Source organism: Symphalangus syndactylus, chromosome 22 (assembly GCF_028878055.3).
Source record: "Symphalangus syndactylus isolate Jambi chromosome 22, NHGRI_mSymSyn1-v2.1_pri, whole genome shotgun sequence".
Taxonomy (NCBI): Eukaryota; Metazoa; Chordata; class Mammalia; order Primates; family Hylobatidae; genus Symphalangus; species Symphalangus syndactylus.
The window spans coordinates 24,888,880-24,906,133 of NC_072444.2; the positions used below are offsets into that span (position 1 = coordinate 24,888,880).

The 17,254-nt window shown below is 50.7% G+C and overlaps 1 protein-coding gene across 7 annotated transcripts in view; it reads right to left on the bottom strand.

The window, feature by feature from the left end:
* Nucleotides 1-5,599: 5,599 nt before the first annotated feature.
* The window catches only part of MFN2 (mitofusin 2), a 33,617-nt gene continuing 21,962 nt past the window's right edge, over nucleotides 5,600-17,254 (bottom strand). For all 7 annotated transcript variants that reach the window (XM_055261416.2, XM_055261415.2, XM_063631819.1 and 4 more), the window contains 8 exons: nucleotides 15,419-15,545; nucleotides 14,924-15,028; nucleotides 14,610-14,712; nucleotides 13,282-13,502; nucleotides 12,520-12,675; nucleotides 11,965-12,161; nucleotides 10,024-10,158; nucleotides 5,600-7,613 (listed from right to left, as the gene is read on the bottom strand). In XM_055261416.2, the coding sequence (XP_055117391.1) occupies nucleotides 7,544-7,613; nucleotides 10,024-10,158; nucleotides 11,965-12,161; nucleotides 12,520-12,675; nucleotides 13,282-13,502; nucleotides 14,610-14,712; nucleotides 14,924-15,028; nucleotides 15,419-15,545 (1,114 nt within the window). In that variant the 3' untranslated portion in view covers nucleotides 5,600-7,543. The remainder of the gene's footprint in view (nucleotides 7,614-10,023; nucleotides 10,159-11,964; nucleotides 12,162-12,519; nucleotides 12,676-13,281; nucleotides 13,503-14,609; nucleotides 14,713-14,923; nucleotides 15,029-15,418; nucleotides 15,546-17,254) is intronic.

Genomic DNA, 17,254 nt, shown 5'->3' on the forward strand with positions numbered 1-17,254 from the left:
TGCGCCAGAAGATAAGGACTACACAGTAAACAAGAAAGTGTAGTATTGGGGCCGGGCGCGGTTGCTCACGCCTGTAAACCTAAAAATACAAAAATTAGCCGGGCGAGGTGGCCGGCGCCTGTAATCCCAGCTACTAGGGAGGTTGAGGCAGGAGAATCGCTTGAACCCAGCTACTAGGGAGGCAGAGATTGCAGTGAACCGAGATCGCGCCACTGCACTCCAGCCTGGATGACAGAGCAAGACTCCATCTCAAAAAAGAAAGAAAGAAAAAAAAAGATACCCAGCCTGGGCAACATGGCAAAACCCCGTCTCTACAAAAAATGTGCCAGGCACGTACCTGTAGTCCCAGCTACTCGGGAGGCTGAGATGGGAGGATCACCTGAGCCCAAGAGGCTGAGGCTGTGGTGAGCTCTGATTGCACCACTGCACTCCAGCCTGACTGAGAGACCCTGTCTCAATAAATAAATTAATTAATTTAAAAAAGAAAGTGTGGTATTGGCGTCCAGGTAGACAAATGGATCAATGCAACAGAATAGTTCCGATACGTGAGCAATTAATTTTTGACAAAAATGAAAGCGCAATTCAGTGGAGAAAGGATAGTGCCTTCGTCCCAGGGCGGTGGCTCACGCCTGTAATCTCAGCGCTTTGGGATGCCGAGGTGGGCAGATCGCTTGAGGTAAAGAGTTACAGACTAGCGACACCCAGCACCCCCCGACAAAAAAATTATTTTATCAATAATGTGTGTGGAAACTTGGAAAAACAAGAAAAGATGGTGTCTTCAACAAATGTTGTAGGTATAATTGGATATCCACACACTCATCCTAAAAGAAAAAAAAAAGAAAGAAACCCATATGCAAAAATTAACCTAGAATGGATCATAGATCTAGTTGTGAAACCTAAACTATATAACTTAGAAAAACTGGGGCCGGGCGCAGTGGCCCACGCCTGTAATCCCAGCACTTTGGGAGGCCAAGGCAGGTGGATCACCTGAGGTCAGGAGTTCAAGATCAGCCTGGGCAACATCGTGAAACCCCGTCTCTACTAAAAATACAAAAATTGGCTGGGCGCGGTGGCTCACGTCTGAAATCCCAGCACTTTGGAAGGTCCAGGCAGGCAGATCACCTGAGATCAGGAGTTCCAGACCAGCCTGACCAACATGGAGAAACTCCATCTCTACTAAAAATACAAAATTAGCCGGGCATGGTGGCACATACCTGTAATCCCAGCTACTCGGGAGGCTGAGGCAGGAGAATCACTTGAACCCGGGAGGCGGAGGTCGTGGTGAGCCAAAATCGCACCATGGCACTCCAGCCTGGGCAACAAGAGCGAAACTCTGTCTCAAATTAAAAAAAAAAAAAAAAAAAAAAAAAAGAATGAAAAGAAGACAGGTAGCCCCTCTACCTCCAGAAGAGCCGAGGGTGATAACACCAGGCACCAAGCTAGCAGGAAGCCCTCCGACTCAAGAAGATGGCTGATCCTTGGCAGGAATGCATGGATTATGCAGTAACTCTAGCAAGATGAGCTGGAGAGGTAGTTTGTGATGCTCTAAAAAATGAAATGAGGCGGGGCATGACGTCTCACGCCTGTAATCCTAGCACTTTGGGAGGCTGAGGTGGGCGGATCAGTTGAGGTCAGGAATTCGAAACCAGCCTGGCTAACATGGTGAAACCCCGTCTGTATTAAAAATAGAAAAAAATTAGCTGAGTGTGGTGGCGGGCGCCTGTAATCCCAGCTACTCGAGAGGCTGAGGCAGGAGAATGGCTTGAACCTGGGAGGTGGAGGTTGCAGTGAGCCACGATTGTGCCACGGCACTCCAGCCTGGGTGACAGTAAGACTGTCTCAAAAAAAAAAAAAAATATATATATATATATAGATATAGATATAGATATGAACCCACATTCACTACTGGTGGGGATACAAGACAGTATAACCACTTCGCAAAATCTGTAGAAGTTAAACATAAATTTACCATATGACCCAGCAAGTCCAGCCTGAGATATCTACCTACAAAAAATGAAAACATCTGCCTACAGAGATTTGAACACTAATGTTCCTAGCAGAAATACGCATAATGTTGTCTAAAAGATCACCAAGGTGGCTAAATAGTAGAAAGGAGCACTTTATTGTTGATACTTGTTTGCAAACCAGGAAGAGACGGTCTGCAGCATGCACTGAAGGTGCTCTCTTCCAAGAGAGAAAGGACAGGTTGGGTTTTATGCCTCAAAGGGCCCGTATTCATACACATTTAGCAGGTTTGAGGGAAAAGCTATATACATATTTATGAGAGGACGTGAGCTCATGTGCAATGGCTAACCAGGTTGTTCACAGCTTCTGTAAGCTGGCTGAAACTGGCTTAAGTTCTGCAGTTGCTTATCAGAAAAGAATGTTTGTTGGCTGGGTGTGATGGCTCATGCCTGTAGTTCCGGCACTCTGGGAGGCTGAGGCAGGAGGATCACTTGAGCTTGGGAATTAGAGGCCAGCCTGGGCAACACAGTGAGATCCCATCTTTTTTTTTTTATTTTTGAGACTTGGTCTCATTCTGTTGCCTAGGTTGGAGTGCAGTGATGCAATCTCGGCTCACTACAGCCTCCACCTCCTGGGTTCAAGTGATCCTCCTACCTCAGCCTCCGGAATAGCTGGGACTACCAGTGCACACCACCATGCTGGGCTAATTTTTGTAGTTTTTGTAGAGACAGGGTTTTGCCAGATTGCCCAGGCTGGTCTCAAACTCATGAACTCAAGCAATCCTCTCACCTCAGCCTCCCGAAGTGCTGGGATTACAGGCATGAGGCACTGCGCCCAGCCAACATACATTCTCTATTTTAAAAATTCGATTAAATTAAAAAAAGAAAAAGAATGTTTGTGTCCAGCCATGGTGGCTCACACCTATAATCCCAGCACTTTGGGAGGCCAAGGTATGAGGATCACTTGAGATCAGGAGTTCAAAACCAGCCTGAGTAACATAGTGAGACCCCTCGTTTCTACAAAAAAACAAAAAAATTATCCAGGCATGGTGGCACCCACTGTTAATCCCAGCTATTCGGGAGGCTAAGGTGAGAGGATCACTTGAGCTGGGAGGTCAAGGCTGCAGTGAGCCGTGATTGCGCCACTGCACTCCAGCCAACAAAAACCTATCTCAAAAAAAAAAAAAAAAAAATGTTTGTCAGACCTGTCCCCTATGTAATCAGAGGCATAAGGGTTTGGTTTTATAAATCAAGACTTGGGATAATTTGCCTGATGGCTCCTGATGTTAGGGAGTTTAGCGAGTATGTTGTTTTTCTTTGTAATTGAAAAAGGTCACTCATCAGTGAGTGAAATTTTTGTTGTTGTTGTTGTTTTGAGAGGGTGCCTTCCTCTATCGCCAGGCTGGAGTGCAATGGCATGATCTCGGCTCATTGCAACCTCCACCTCCCAGGTTTAAGTGATTCTCCTGCCTCAGCCTCCCTAGTAGCTGGGATTACAAGCGCACACCACCAAGCCTGGCTAATTTTTGTATTTTTAGTAGAGATGGGGTTTCACCATGTTGGCCAAGCTGGTCTTGAACTCCTGACCTCGTGATCCGCCCACCTCCCAAAAGTGTTGGGATTACAGGTGTGAGCCACCACGCCTAGCCCCAGAGGCAGATTTTTATCCACCTTAGTCACTGCTGTATCTCCAGTGCCTAGAACCATGCTTAGCACATAGTAGGTGCACAAATATTTTGCTGAATTAATGAACTTCCTCATTTGAGAACATTAGGGAAAATAGACCATTGGATTTTGAGATTAGGGCTCATGCATATGAATGTCTGGTAGATACTAAACTCTCAAAAAAGTTCGCTGTTCTTATCTCAAGCCTAAGAGTCCCACTTAGAGACAGGAAACCATCCACTTGAGGACACAGTGAACAACTTAGCTGACATCTGCGAGGAGGGCCCTGCTTCTGAAGCCGTGTTATGAGCCAGATGCTCTCCGAGAGAGCTGCCTGGGCTGTCACCCCAGTGCTTGGGACACAGTGGAACATTCCTGACTACCTACTTTCTGTGATTAATTGGGGACATTGTTACCAGAGGGCTAAAACTTCCAGCCTCTCAGATTCCCCAGTGGACAGATGAGGTAGTCAGAGAAAGCACAGGAATGAGGCTGGCCTTGACTGGGAATAACTAAGCAGCATTTGCATAAGGCAAGAAGGCCCTTTTTCAAACCATGGCTCATCACCCGGGATGATGGTGTTGTGAACAACTTAGTGGGTTGTACGTAACATCTTGTTAATGACAGAAACTACTTGTTTTGTGGATTGCAAAAAAAAAAAAAAAAAAAGTAATGATTCATTTTTTTTGTTACCTGAGAAAGTCTTTGGCTGCTGCCTTGAAACAGCCACAAGATGGCAAGGATAGGCGGGGACAAGGCAGGAACAGGAACCTGGATCCGGACTAATGGTTATGATGGAGGTGAGGAAACTGGGCAGGGTCAACAGACTTGGAAGACAGCAGGTGACAGATTTGGTGCAGCACATGTGACCGTGGACTCGAGGGTGATGCCCCAAGTGTATAGCCTGGGAATCTGGAAGGATGAGGTTGCTATCAGCTGAGCTGTGGCCTCTGTGGGCGAGCAGCGTGGACACTGGGCAGCATCAGAGCCGAGAGGACAGCTGTAGGGGCGGGGAAACTGACTAACCACCCCCCGTATCTACTCCTGAGGACCTTTAAAAAAAAAAAAAAAAAGCGGTGGCTCACGCCTGTAATGCCAGCAGTTTGGGAGACCAAGGCAGGTGGGTCACAAGGTCAGGAGTTCGAGACCAGTACGGCCAAGATGGTGAAACCCCGTCTCTACTAAAATACCAAAATTAGCCAGGCCTGGTGGTCGGCACCTGTAATCCCAGCTGCTTGGGAGGCTGAGGCAGAGAATTGCTTGAACCCGGGAGGCGGAGTTTGCAGTGAGCCGAGATTGTGCCACTGCACTCCAGCCTGGGCGACAGAGCATGACTCCATCTCAAAAAAAAAAAAAAAAGGAATAGTTGCAACCAAATTCTCAGAAGGCAAAGCAGGATGGAACAATGAGTCATTTAATTTTTAAGTGAAAAATGGTCTGGAGTTACAGAGAAATCTGTAAAGAAATCAGTCTTGATTTCCTGATCCTTAAAGATCAGTTACACCATTTGTTCTTTTGAGAGTATCAAATTCCTTCCAAGAATAAGGAGCCAGATGATAGTGGGAACTTCCCCCAAAGTTATGGTCACTTCAGAATACAGCTGGCCATGTCAAAGAGGAGTTTGTACAAGAACCCGAGCCAGGCGCGGTGGCTCACGCCTGTAATCCCAGCACTTTGGGAGGCCGAGGCGGGCGGATCACAAGGTCAGGAGATCGAGACCATCCTGGCTAACGCAGTGAAACCCCGTCTCTACTAAAAATACAAAAAAATTAGCCGGGCGTAGTGGCGGGCGCCTGTAGTCCCAGCTACTCGGGAGGCTGAGCCAGGAGAATGGCGTGAACCCGGGAGGCGGAGCTTGCAGCGAGCAGATAACGCGCCACTGCACTCCAGCCTGGGCGACAGAGCAAGACTCCGTCTCAAAAAAAAAAAAAAAAAAAAAGAACCCGAAAAGACAGAGATCTCACAAAGGATTTCCAACTAGGTTTTATTTTAGTTTCCAATATTATGAGCAATGATACAGGAGTAACTCAGGCAAAAACATCACCTTAAATACATCAGAGAAAACTCACTGTGTCAGCACGTCTTGCGCTTCAGCAAATGAACATAAAAACAGAACAATGTCAGCAGCATTAAGATGCTTTTGGCCATACTTCTTTCAGAAAGGGTCTCTCCCTCAGTGGTATAAATTTACTTATTGAAGCTCAAAATTTCATTCATTCCCCAGGGGCTACACTGAAAAAAAATTCATGTCTACGCTAAAGAATTTTTTTTTTTTTTTTTTTTTTTTCAAAAAGAGCACAAAATCCATTGGAATTGTGTGACACTGATTTTCCCTGACATGCTGTGAAGTGGCCCCTGTCCATTTAGGCCCGGAACACACCGGGAACATCCACCCACAGCATGTCCACCTGGCAGAGTCCATTACTTCGCCCCACACAACAGGACAGACTGAGGCTTTAAGTACAAGCAGGTATGTGAAAAGGACATCACCTGTGATGTGGCCACCAACCAGTGCACAGAGGCTACCAACTCATTTCCTCAAAGATGAGTGATGGCTGGGCTGCTGGGCCCCTGCCTTGTGGGCTGCTTTTTGGGAGAGGTGTTGCTTATTTGTAGGAAGCGATCCAACTTGTGCCACACAGGATTTGTCACTCAAACTGCTTTACTCACACAGTCAACACCTTGGTGACAGGCATCTGCCCCCACTTCAACCAGTAACAATCCCAAAACTCAACATCAGCATAAAGACGAGGTCAGTCGAAGGTTCTGGAGATCAGGGAGGGTGGAAAGATGGGCACTGGGTTTTCCACATTGTCCCTTGGCCAACTGCAGTCACTGGCACAAGAAATTTAGTCCAGGGCACTTGGGGCAAGGTTGGGGGTGGGGTGGAAACATGTTTCTTAAAGGGCACAACAGGGCTGCAATCAAGCCTAGTGGGTGGGGGCTCTCAGACCCATGAGCCCCCCCGCAGAACAAGGCCAAGTGGACGGCCCATTCTCCAGCAGTCCTGTGTGGGGCCCACGCACCTCAGCCAGCCACCAACGTACCCACCTTTCACCATCCTTCCTTCTACTACATCCTTCAACCACCTAGACCAAGCCATCTTCCAAAACAGATCTACACAAAACAGGCCTGCACAAGTCCAGGACTGACACTAAAGCAAAGGACACAATAATGAGAAGAGAGGCAAGTCCCTCCTTGTCCCAGTGACCACCACCTGCTCTGCCAGCTCCCCATACATCCAACAGCCCTCCCCACTGAGCTACTCCCACTCCTCCAGCTGCCTCAGCAGCATCCTTTCTACCACCCCTAGCACAGGGCCCGCCTCAGCCTAAGCCCAGGGGTAACTGAGCCTCACCACCAAGACGTGTCTGAGGCTCTGCAAATGGGATGAAGCACTGAACCAACAGGCGAGACAGACACACACACAAGCCACAGTCCTTCCAGGACAGACTCTCTGGGAAGAAACTCCAATCATCCCTTACACCTGCAGGTGCGCTGGGCTGCAAGGAGGGCAGGTACGCACAGGCTGGAGGAAGGTGGGGGTGTCTGCGTGATACCCTCAAAGGCTTCCATGAGGCATTGTGCAATGCTGAGATCCTGAGGCCTTATCAAGCGATCAAATGAACCAGAGAAAGCTGGAAAAAGCCTCAACTTAACTCCTTGGTACCATGCTGTCCATAGCTGTTGTTAAAAGTGTCCTTTGGGGGTATGAGCCAGCTCTTCCAGCAACAGCAGGCAAAGGTGGGGGAAAATAAGTAGTGCTGGAGGGCTCAAAATGGTAGGAGACTGGGTGCTTCATTCTCTTGGCGGTGGCCAGGGGCAGGAGCCACATGTGCCCCTGGGGGAACCCACATGGCACTCAGAGCTGGCAGCACCACCCCTCTCCACGCAGGCTCCGCCTCAGGTGCCCACTATCTGCTGGGCTGCAGGTACTGGTGTGTGAACATGTTGAGCTCACTGTCCAACCAACCGGCTTTATTCCTGCAAAGAAATGGTTCTTTTGTAACCATGATAGCTGATGATAGGCAGTATTAGGACCACCCACCAGGCACCATCCTAAAGACACTTGACACACACCCTTATGTAATCCTCCAACAATCGTTGTTTATCCCTGTTTCACAGATAGGGAAAAGGAGGCCCAGAGGGGTTAAATAACTTCCCAAGGCCATGCGGTTAATAAGCCAGGGAGCTACAAGTCAGGCTTTTCTGATTCTCAAGGCCTGTGTTTGCTTCACCCAGGACCACGTGCAAGTCCCTGAGCTGTCGGGAACTCAGTTTCCCTGCTTGCCAAGCAAGGGGTTGAGGTGCTGACAGGAGACCCTTTCCAGGTTCAGCCGTGTCACTGTGGCTAAGAAGCAGCAGTTCCCCCCATACCCCCTTTCTGAGAGTCCCCAGAGGGCAAGCAGTGTGTCCCTAGGAAGAAGCTGTCCCCAGGTGGGGGTGGGAGGGGGGACACATCCGCAGTCGAGGGCAGGGAAAGCCCACTGATCTGGTGAGGGTTGGAGCTGACACCCTCTGATGCATCTCCCCTCTGGCTCTGCCACCCTGCAGGCTCTGACGTCAGGGGCGAGGGCAGGAAGTGCAGGGTCCCCGTGTGCTGATGCTATCATGGGCTGGGCAGGCCGAGGACTTCTGCAGGGTCCCCGTGTGCTGATGTTATCATGAGCTGGGTAGGCTGAAGACTTTTGCAGGGCACTTTTACATTCAGTCATGCAGCTGTGTCATGGAATCTTACTCCCATTTTACAGATGAAAATAATGAGACACAGGAGAGTTAAGAGCTTGGGCCAAACATGAGTAGCTGGAGAGAACCCAGGACTCCAGACTCCTCAGACCGATGCTCTTTCTAGCAAATTATTAATGAAAGCTCCACAGAGACCCCATGGAGATCTGAGTCCCAATCCCAGCTCTGCCAGTCCCCAGCCAAGTAACCAGCTTCTCTGTGGGTAAATGGGGGGCTATGCCCTCTTCATGGGTCCAAAGAGCAGCAGGTAAGGAGAATCAGAGTGCGGGGGCTGCTGGAGCCAAGTACACCTGGGCTCCCCTCCTAGCCTGGCCATTTTCTTTTTTTTTTTTTTTTTTTTTTTTTGAGACGGAGTCTCGCTCTTTCACCCAGGCTGGGCTGGAGTGCAGTGGCGCGATCTCGGCTCACTGCAGGCTCCGCCCCCCGGGGTTCACGCCATTCTCCTGCCTCAGCCTCTCCGAGTAGCTGGGACTACAGGCGCCCGCCACCTCGCCCGGCTAATTTTTTGTATTTTTAGTAGAGACGGGGTTTCACCGTGTTAGCCAGGATGGTCTCGATCTCCTGACCTCGTGATCCGCCCGCCTCGGCCTCCCAAAGTGCTGGGATTACAGGCGTGAGCCACCGCGCCCGGCCCAGCCTGGCCATTTTCTGAGATGCCAGACAAGTTCCCCAATTTTTCTATGTAGAAAATAGAGGGATAGGCCGGGCGCGGTGGCTCACGCCTGTAATCCCAGCACTTGGGGAGGCCGAGGCGGGCGGATCACGAGGTCAGGAGATCGAGACCATGGTGAAACCCCGTCTCTACTAAAAATACAAAAAATTAGCTGGGCGCAGTGGCGGGCGCCTGTAGTCCCAGCTACACAGGAGGCTGAGGTGGGAGAATGGCGTGAACCCGGGAGGCAGAGCTTGCAGTGAGCAAGATGGCGCCACTGCACTCCAGCCTGGGCGACAGAGCGAGACTCCGTCTCAAAAAAAAAAAAAAGAAAAGAAAATAGAGGGATAGGGAAGACTGAGTGAAATAACACATGTAAAGCACTGTAGGCCCTGTGGTTCGGCACAGGGCACTGTGAACTGCAGTCTCGCAGTACTGTGATGCCATCATGCCTTCAACTGCAAGTGCCTTGAAGGCAGTGACGCTGTGTCTTGTTGAGCATCCAGCACCAGCACCATCTGCCATCCATGAGGTATGTGGTACACATCTTTTTTTTTTTTTTTTTTTTGAGACAGAGTTTCGCTCTTGTCACCCAGGCTGGAGTGCAATGGCATGATCTCAGCTCACTGCAACCTCCGCCTCCTGGGTTCAAGCCATTCTCCTGCCTCGGCCTCTCGAGTAGCTGGGATTACAGGTGCGCACCACCATGCCCAGCTAATCTTTGTATTTTTAGTAGAGATGGGGTTTCACCATGTTGGCCAGGCTAGTCTCAAACTCCTAACCTCAGGTGATCTACCAGCCTCGGCCTCCCAAAGTGCTGGGATTACAGGTGTCAGCTACCGTGCCTAGCCTATGGTACACATCTAACACGAATGAGCTAAATCCCCACCAGAAAAGTTTGTGTCCACACCCAAGACAAAAGCCCAGCAGCTGAGCCCCAGTGTGCCTGGGCTGCACCCTGGAGCCCTTACCTTTGGCCACGCAGGCCAGCCTCACCTGAGCAGCTTTGCTTTGCTCTGAAGTGAGTCAAGAACCTCAATTTTCTTGTTCAGGGCGGCAATTTCCTGCTCCAGGTTCTCCCGGGTGACGTCAACTTGCTGACACAGATGAGCAAAGATCCCAGACAGTTCCCTGGGGAGGAGAGAGAAGGGATCAGTTGGGGTGTGTGGAGCAAAATGCCACTGGTGGCTTACCCCACCCAGAGTAGGGAGCAGCTGGGCCAGTCTATATCCCTGCCAGCAGCTCTGCCCTGAGCCAGGCCTGGTTTGGCAGAATCTCCTACACCCTGCTGAGACTGTGAATAATCATAACAACCAAACACACTCAGCATCACCATGGCCTGAGAAGCAACAGCACAGAGCAGTGCACCCTGGTTTGGGCACAAGAGATCCTGACTCTGCTGCTCATCAGCCGAGTAGCAGGGGACACGTCACTATTTTTCAAATCTCAGTTTCTTCATTTTGAAAAAGGAGATGGCTATAAGACAACATGTACCTTCTCGCCACCCATCGTCTGGGAAGTGAGGAGCGCCTCTGCCCGGCCACCCATCGTCTGGGAAGTGAGGAGCGCCTCTGCCCGGCCACCCATCGTCTGGGAAGTGAGGAGCGCCTCTGCCCGGCCACCCATCGTCTGGGAAGTGAGGAGCGCCTCTGCCCGGCTGCCCCGTCTGGGAAGAAGTGAGGAGCGCCTCTGCCCGGCCGCCCCGTCTGGGAAGTGAGGAGCGCCTCTGCCCGGCCGCCCCGTCTGGGAAGTGAGGAGCACCTCTGCCCGGCCGCCCCGTCCGGGAAGAAGTGAGGAGCGCCTCTGCCCGGCCGCCCCGTCCGGGAAGAAGTGAGGAGCGCCTCTGCCCGGCCGCCCCGTCCGGGAAGAAGTGAGGAGCGCCTCTGCCTGGCTGCCCCGTCTGGGAAGTGAGCGCCTCTGCCCGGCCGCCCCGTCTGGGAAGTGAGGAGCGCCTCTGCCCGGCCACCCATCGTCTGGGAAGTGAGGAGCGCCTCTGCCCGGCCACCCATCGTCTGGGGGGCCGAGGCAGGTTGATCACTTCGGGCTAGGAGTTCGAGACCAGTCTGGCCAACATGGCGAAACATATGAAAAATACAACAGACAAACCAACCAACCAACCCAGTGACAACAAAACAGGTCTACCCTGGAGTCATACTCTAATTTTTTCTATTTTCCTCCCTTTCTGATCCTTTATCCTACTTTCTTTTTCTTCCTCTTCCTTCTCCTTCTTCTTTGTCAAATAGAGGATTGAGTTATTATCACTGATCCATATAAAGTCCCTCTCTCATTTATTTTAATTCCCACTCCCCATTTCTATTCCCCGTCTTCCCATGTGCAACCTTCCTAATATGTTTGATACGCATCTTTTTCTTTGTATGTATTTTTAGAAAATGTTTATTGTTTTGTGTGCAAAAAAATTAATAAAAAAAAAAAAGACAACATGTACCTCCAAGAGTCAGAGAAATAAATAAATTAGGTGCAAAATGTCTAGAGCAAAGGGTCTGCCACACACAATAAAAAAAAAGGAAGCGAGCATATTCATCCCTACCACCCCAGATTAGGCAACAGATTCCCACCTGACCTAAGATGTGCACGAAGATCAGTCTGGGTTCAAAAACTTCAAAGCTACATCCACAGCCCAAGCTCTTCAAGGCAACCTCTAAAACTCCTACTAGGACTATCTCTTGCCTTCCCATTTCTTCCTCACCAAGGGGCCCAGAGGCCTACCCCGTCCCAGTCCAAGACACAAAGTGTCCCTGGGAGACCCCTCTCCCCATCACTGGCCTCAAAGCTGGCCCTGCACACCTGAAGGCCCAGGGTCTACGATGCTCAGGACCCAGTGGCTTCCAGGCCAGGTTGGAAGAGAGATGGGGAAGGGAGATGGGGCTGACCCTGCCTAAAGGAAGTCCCCTGCTGGGGTCCGATGGGGCCACTCACTGCTGGACTTGGTGGCTGCAGTTGGAGCCAGTGTAGCTGATGACAAGCTGCAGCTTCTCGCTGGCATGCTCCACAAACTGGCGCTTGAAGGCCCTCTCCTTGGCCTTGGTGGTCCAGGTCAGACGCTCATAGACGTAGAGGAGGCCATAGAGCCCGAAGGAGAGGGCAATGAGCCGCCAGCCCACTGCCTTCCACACCTGCAGAGCACATGGTCAGCCTGGAGTGCAGCCACTCTGTGGCCCACCCTCCTTTAGGGCCCATCACTACCAGGGCCGTCTGAAGGGCCCCAGCCAAGGAGCCTTCATGTTTCTACTCTGAGTTCCCTTTCAATGTCTCCTTTGATTCCACTGAGGCCAGAAGGTCTGGGACCATCTCTAGCGGGAAGTGAGGGAAACTTGGTGAGGGAGTAAGCGCTCCCCATGCAATCACAGAGGAGAAAGTATGCAGTGGACTGTGGAGTGTGGCCCAATGCAGGGGCCACCGCAGGAACTTAGCCCTCAGGCCCCACCCACCTGCCCTCCGCCCCCACCTTCCCGAGCAGAACTGGTCACTGACCACTCCTCCAACAACAAGAATGCCCATGGAGGTCCTGGATGTCAGGGAGGCCAGGCCGGTAACCATGGAAACCATGAACTCCTCCTGGGTGAGTGAGCCCTGTGGCAGGGGGGGCATGCTGGGGTTGGCTGGCGTCAGAGGGATGGGACGCTGGACCTGAGGGAGAAACATGAGAGGGGTGAGGGGGACGTGTTGAGTCTCTGATTCATGTGAACCCTCAGTGTTGCCCTAGTCTGGGGAACAGGGACACAGAGTGGCTCTTCAATTTCCAAAAGGCAAAAAGGGGACAACTAGCTTCGGATGTAGCAGAGGAGACCCTCAGGTGAGCACCACGGGACGTGCAAAATGGGAGCAGGAGCCATCCTGGCCCACCTGGCAGCTTCCCCGAGCGTGGGATGTGTACAGAGGGCAGTACGTGTGACAACTCAAGTGGTTTAGAGATGAATGTTTTTTAAAATCTGAACTTTAAAATAGTTGTATGTAGGTGGTTATTTTTAAAGTCATCTATTTTTAATAGTTACATACTTACTTTAATGTGTATTAAAGAAAAATACTAGCATCTGTCATTTCACAAATATCACTGCTTAGAACAAATCCAGGTCAATCAGTAGTAAAAATTCTGTCTGTGGTGTACTGTGTGGTGGGGCTCACCACCACAGCTGCTGACCTTAGGGAACCTCCATTTTAGAATGGTTCCTGTGTCTGGAGGTGGGGTACAGACTGACCCCCCACAATGCCCTTGAGGTGAGGAACTTTGCTTGCCTGGTCATTGTAGCCCATCAAGGCCCGACAGCTGTTCTTGGGGCCCAGGAACCTATTCACCAGCATGGTCCATCCGAGAGAGAAATGGAACTCAATGTCTTCCTGAAAGTCAGCACACAGCTTGTCACAGTTCAGGTCATAGTTGAGGGAGAAGCACTGGCGCGGGACCAGCATGTCTATCTGACTCCGCACAGACACAGGAAGGAGGGGTTTCAAGCCATCTGTCAGGAAGAGAAATGGAGGAAAAGCTTATCAGCTCAGCCCTGCACCACAGCGGCACCAAGCCTTGGAGACAGGGCTCCACCAGCTACTGCCAGGGATGCTGAACAGCTTTGCCTGGGAACCACACCCCAGTCAAGTTGGCCCGTGAGACTGAGCATGCCTCACTTGAGGCCAGCTCTCCCAGGCAAGTGTGGATTCAGATGCCATACTGCTAACACTTATGCCTCACATGGACTTAAAGGAGCAGGCCCAATTCTCAGCCTAGGATAGACCCATGTGGTAGCACAAGATGGGCTCCCCAACCCTGTGTACAGAATGAGTTCATAAGGCCAGGCCCGGTGGCTCATGCCTGTAATCCTAGCACTTTGGGAGGCCAAGGCAGATAGATCACTTGAGGTCAGGAGTTCGAGACCAGCCTGGCCAATGTGGCAAAACCCCATCTCTACTAAAAATACAAAAAAATTGGCCAGGTGTGGTGGTCACGCCTGTAGTCGCAGCTACTCGGGATGCTGGAGCAGAAGAATCGCTTGAACCTAAGTGGCAGCGGTTGCAGTGAGCCAAGATCATGCCACTGCACTCCAGCCTGGGTTACGGAGTGAGACTCTGTCTCAAAAAACAAACAAGAATGAGTTCACAACATGTACCCAGAACCTGAAGGTATCGAGTTGAAACATCGTGAAAAGTGACAGATAAGGAAAGTCCTGATTTCTTTTTTTTTTTTTTTTTTTTTTTTTTTTTTTTTTTTTTTGAGACAGAGTCTCGCTCTGTCGCCCAGGCTGGAGTGCGGTGGCGCAATCTCGGCTCACTGCAAGCTCCGCCTCCCGGGTTCACACCATTCTCCTGCCTCAGCCTCTCCGAGTAGCTGGGACTACAGGCGCCCGCCACCACGCCCGGCTAATTTTTTTTTGTATTTTTAGTAGAGACGGGGTTTCACCGTGGTCTCGATCTCCTGACCTTGTGATCCGCCCGCCTCGGCCTCCCAAAGTGCTGGGATTACAAGCGTGAGCCACCGCGCCCGGCAAGTCCTGATTTCTTTAGCTTGGCCTCCGCATCTGATCTTTGGGTAGCCCAGGGCCACAGCTCCCCAGTTCCCCATGGGCACTAACCTATCATGTCCTGCTGCATAGTCTGCAGCGAGTTGGTGATGGCCGTGGAGCAGCGGTCGGACATGTTTCGGCCCAGTCCTTCCTCTATGTGGCGATGCAGTTCCTGCCACCAGAAGAGGGAAGTTAAGAGAAGCATGTCCATCAAAATTCCCTTCAGGCCACATCCACCAGGTGACCCCAGAAGGCTGATGGAAGCCTGGGCCTTATCTCTGTGGCTTCCACTTTCACTGCTGGGGGGCCCTGACCCAGACCAGCAGGGGCTGAATTACTTTTGGGGGCCTCCTGCCAAGAGGACCTGTTGCTCCATGACTCACATTCTTATAAACCTTGAGGACTACTGGAGAAGGGTGGAAGTCCATCTGATAATCGTCCACCAGCACAGACAGGCGCCTGATCTCCTCGGCCATCGCAGTCGACACCTACGGCAAAAGGAAGCACACTGTTAAGTATCAAGGAAGACCAAGGTTCGCTCCTGCAGCACCAGGAGAGATCCCAGCGGACGGCACATCCTTCCTCTCAAACCAGTAGCCTCCTCAGCTCCTCTATGGAATTAAAGCCTCTGAGGTGACAGGGTCTGGGAAACTGGCTGATCAAACGCCCACATGATGTGTGGAGGTCCAGAGGAAGGGGAACATGCCCAGCATCACGCAACCCGACAACGGAACCCAAAGGGCAGCTCTGTATTCTTGAAGCAGGGCCACAACTTTCTTCTGAAAGGCTGAGAAGTCCCTCAGAGGAGGAGGTCTGCTTTCTTCTGGACTCTACTCGGAGTCCAAATCTTCCCAGAATGCCTCCTCCTCATTTCTCACCTGCCTCTCCACTTCCTCCGTAATCTGCTTAATTCGCAGCTTATAGTCTTGAGCCAAGAGCTCCAGCTGTTTGTCAATAAATTTCAGTCGGTCTTGCAGCTCTTCACGCATTTCCTCGCAGTAAACCCTGAAAGCAGAGTACTGGTGAGAAATCCATGTTCCTGTCTGACTAAGCAGAGGAGCAAGAGGGGATGCCAGAAAGCCCACGCTGCCCCGCCCGCTATCTTGCCTGGCAGGGCTGCACACACGCACCCAGGGGCATGGCCTTCCCCTTCCCAGGTAAGAAGGGGACCCTGCAGCCAACCATGCACTCTTCAGTCTTCCATGTGGGTCAGGTGGTGGGGACAGAGCAGGGAGGGCGCTTTAAGGGGGTTTAAACAAATTCTGCCAATTAATATAGGGAAAAAAGCTCAACCTCACTAGTAATCACAGAGATGAAATTTTTTTTTTTTTTTTGAGATGGAGTTTCACTCTTGTTGCCCAGGCTGGAGTGCAATGGCACGATCTCCGCTCACTGCAACCTCCGCCTCCTGGGTTCAAGCAATTCTCCTGCTTCAGCCTCCCAAGTAGCTGGGATTACAGGCATGCGCCACCACATCCAGGTAATTTTGTATTTTTAGCAGAGACAGGGTTTCTCCATGTTGGTTAGGCTGGTCTTGGAACTCCTGACCTCAGGTGATCCGCCCGCCTTGGCCTCCCAAAGTGTTGGGATTACAGACGTGAGCCACCATGCCCAGTCGTAAATGAAATTTTTAAAGGCACTATTTTCTACCAAAGCCTGGCAAAAATGACCGGGTCTGAAGTTCTGGTGAGGGCTGAGGAAATGGAAGGCCTATGGACAGTACTGGTCATGCAATGAACGGGTATGGCTGTTTTGAAGAGCAATCAAGAAAACTGACTAAAACTGGAAACGCGTGTACCCTAAAACAGAATCGCCACATCCCTAGGAATTCACCCCAGGAAGACTCTTAAAAAGGTGCACAAGGGGACACATGAACAAATGTCCACTGCAGTAGGGTTTCCAATAGCAAAAAAAATCTAAAATTCCATCCATAGGAAAACGAGGCATTTTCACAATGGAATATACTGCAGCAGTTCCTATTCATAAACTCAAACTACACATACTAACAAGGATAAAGGGAAAAACAATATTGAGTAGAAAGCAAAGCCAGGTACAGTGACAGACAGTGTGATGCCACATCTGTACATCTGAAGCATGTAAAAACCTGACATATTCCTCAGCATTTATGTAAAAAGTACTGTTTGAAAGGGTGATAGAACAATGTAAATTCATGATCATGGTGCCTCTGGGCAGAGTGACACTGGGACAAGTGCAAAAGAATCAAAAGGGAACTGAACTTTTTAAAATTTTAACTTAATATAAACAACTGAGAAAGTCAATTCTGTGTGATAGAAGCAAGGTGTTTTCATATTATTCTTTAGTGACAGGGTCTCACTCTGTTGCCCAGGCTGGAGTGCAGTGGTGTGATCACAGCTCACTGGAACCTTGAACTCCTGGGCTCCAGTGATCCTCCTGCCTCAGCCTCCCAAGTAGCTGGAACTACAGGTGTGCGCCACCACACCCAGCTGATTTTTAAAATTCTTGTAGAGATGGGGTCTCACTATGTTATCTGGGCTGGACTCCTGGCCTCAAGCAGTCCTCCTGCCTTGGTCTCCCAAATTGTTGAGATCACAGGTGTGAGCCACTGCTCCTGGCTGGAATGTTGTTTTTAAAAGTGTGTTCAGAGCTCAGCAGGGCATGGGCCAAGGCCTCCAACACAAGGAATCGTGCTGCACAGACCAGGTGGGGTGATGAAGCACCCAGCCGCCCTCCTC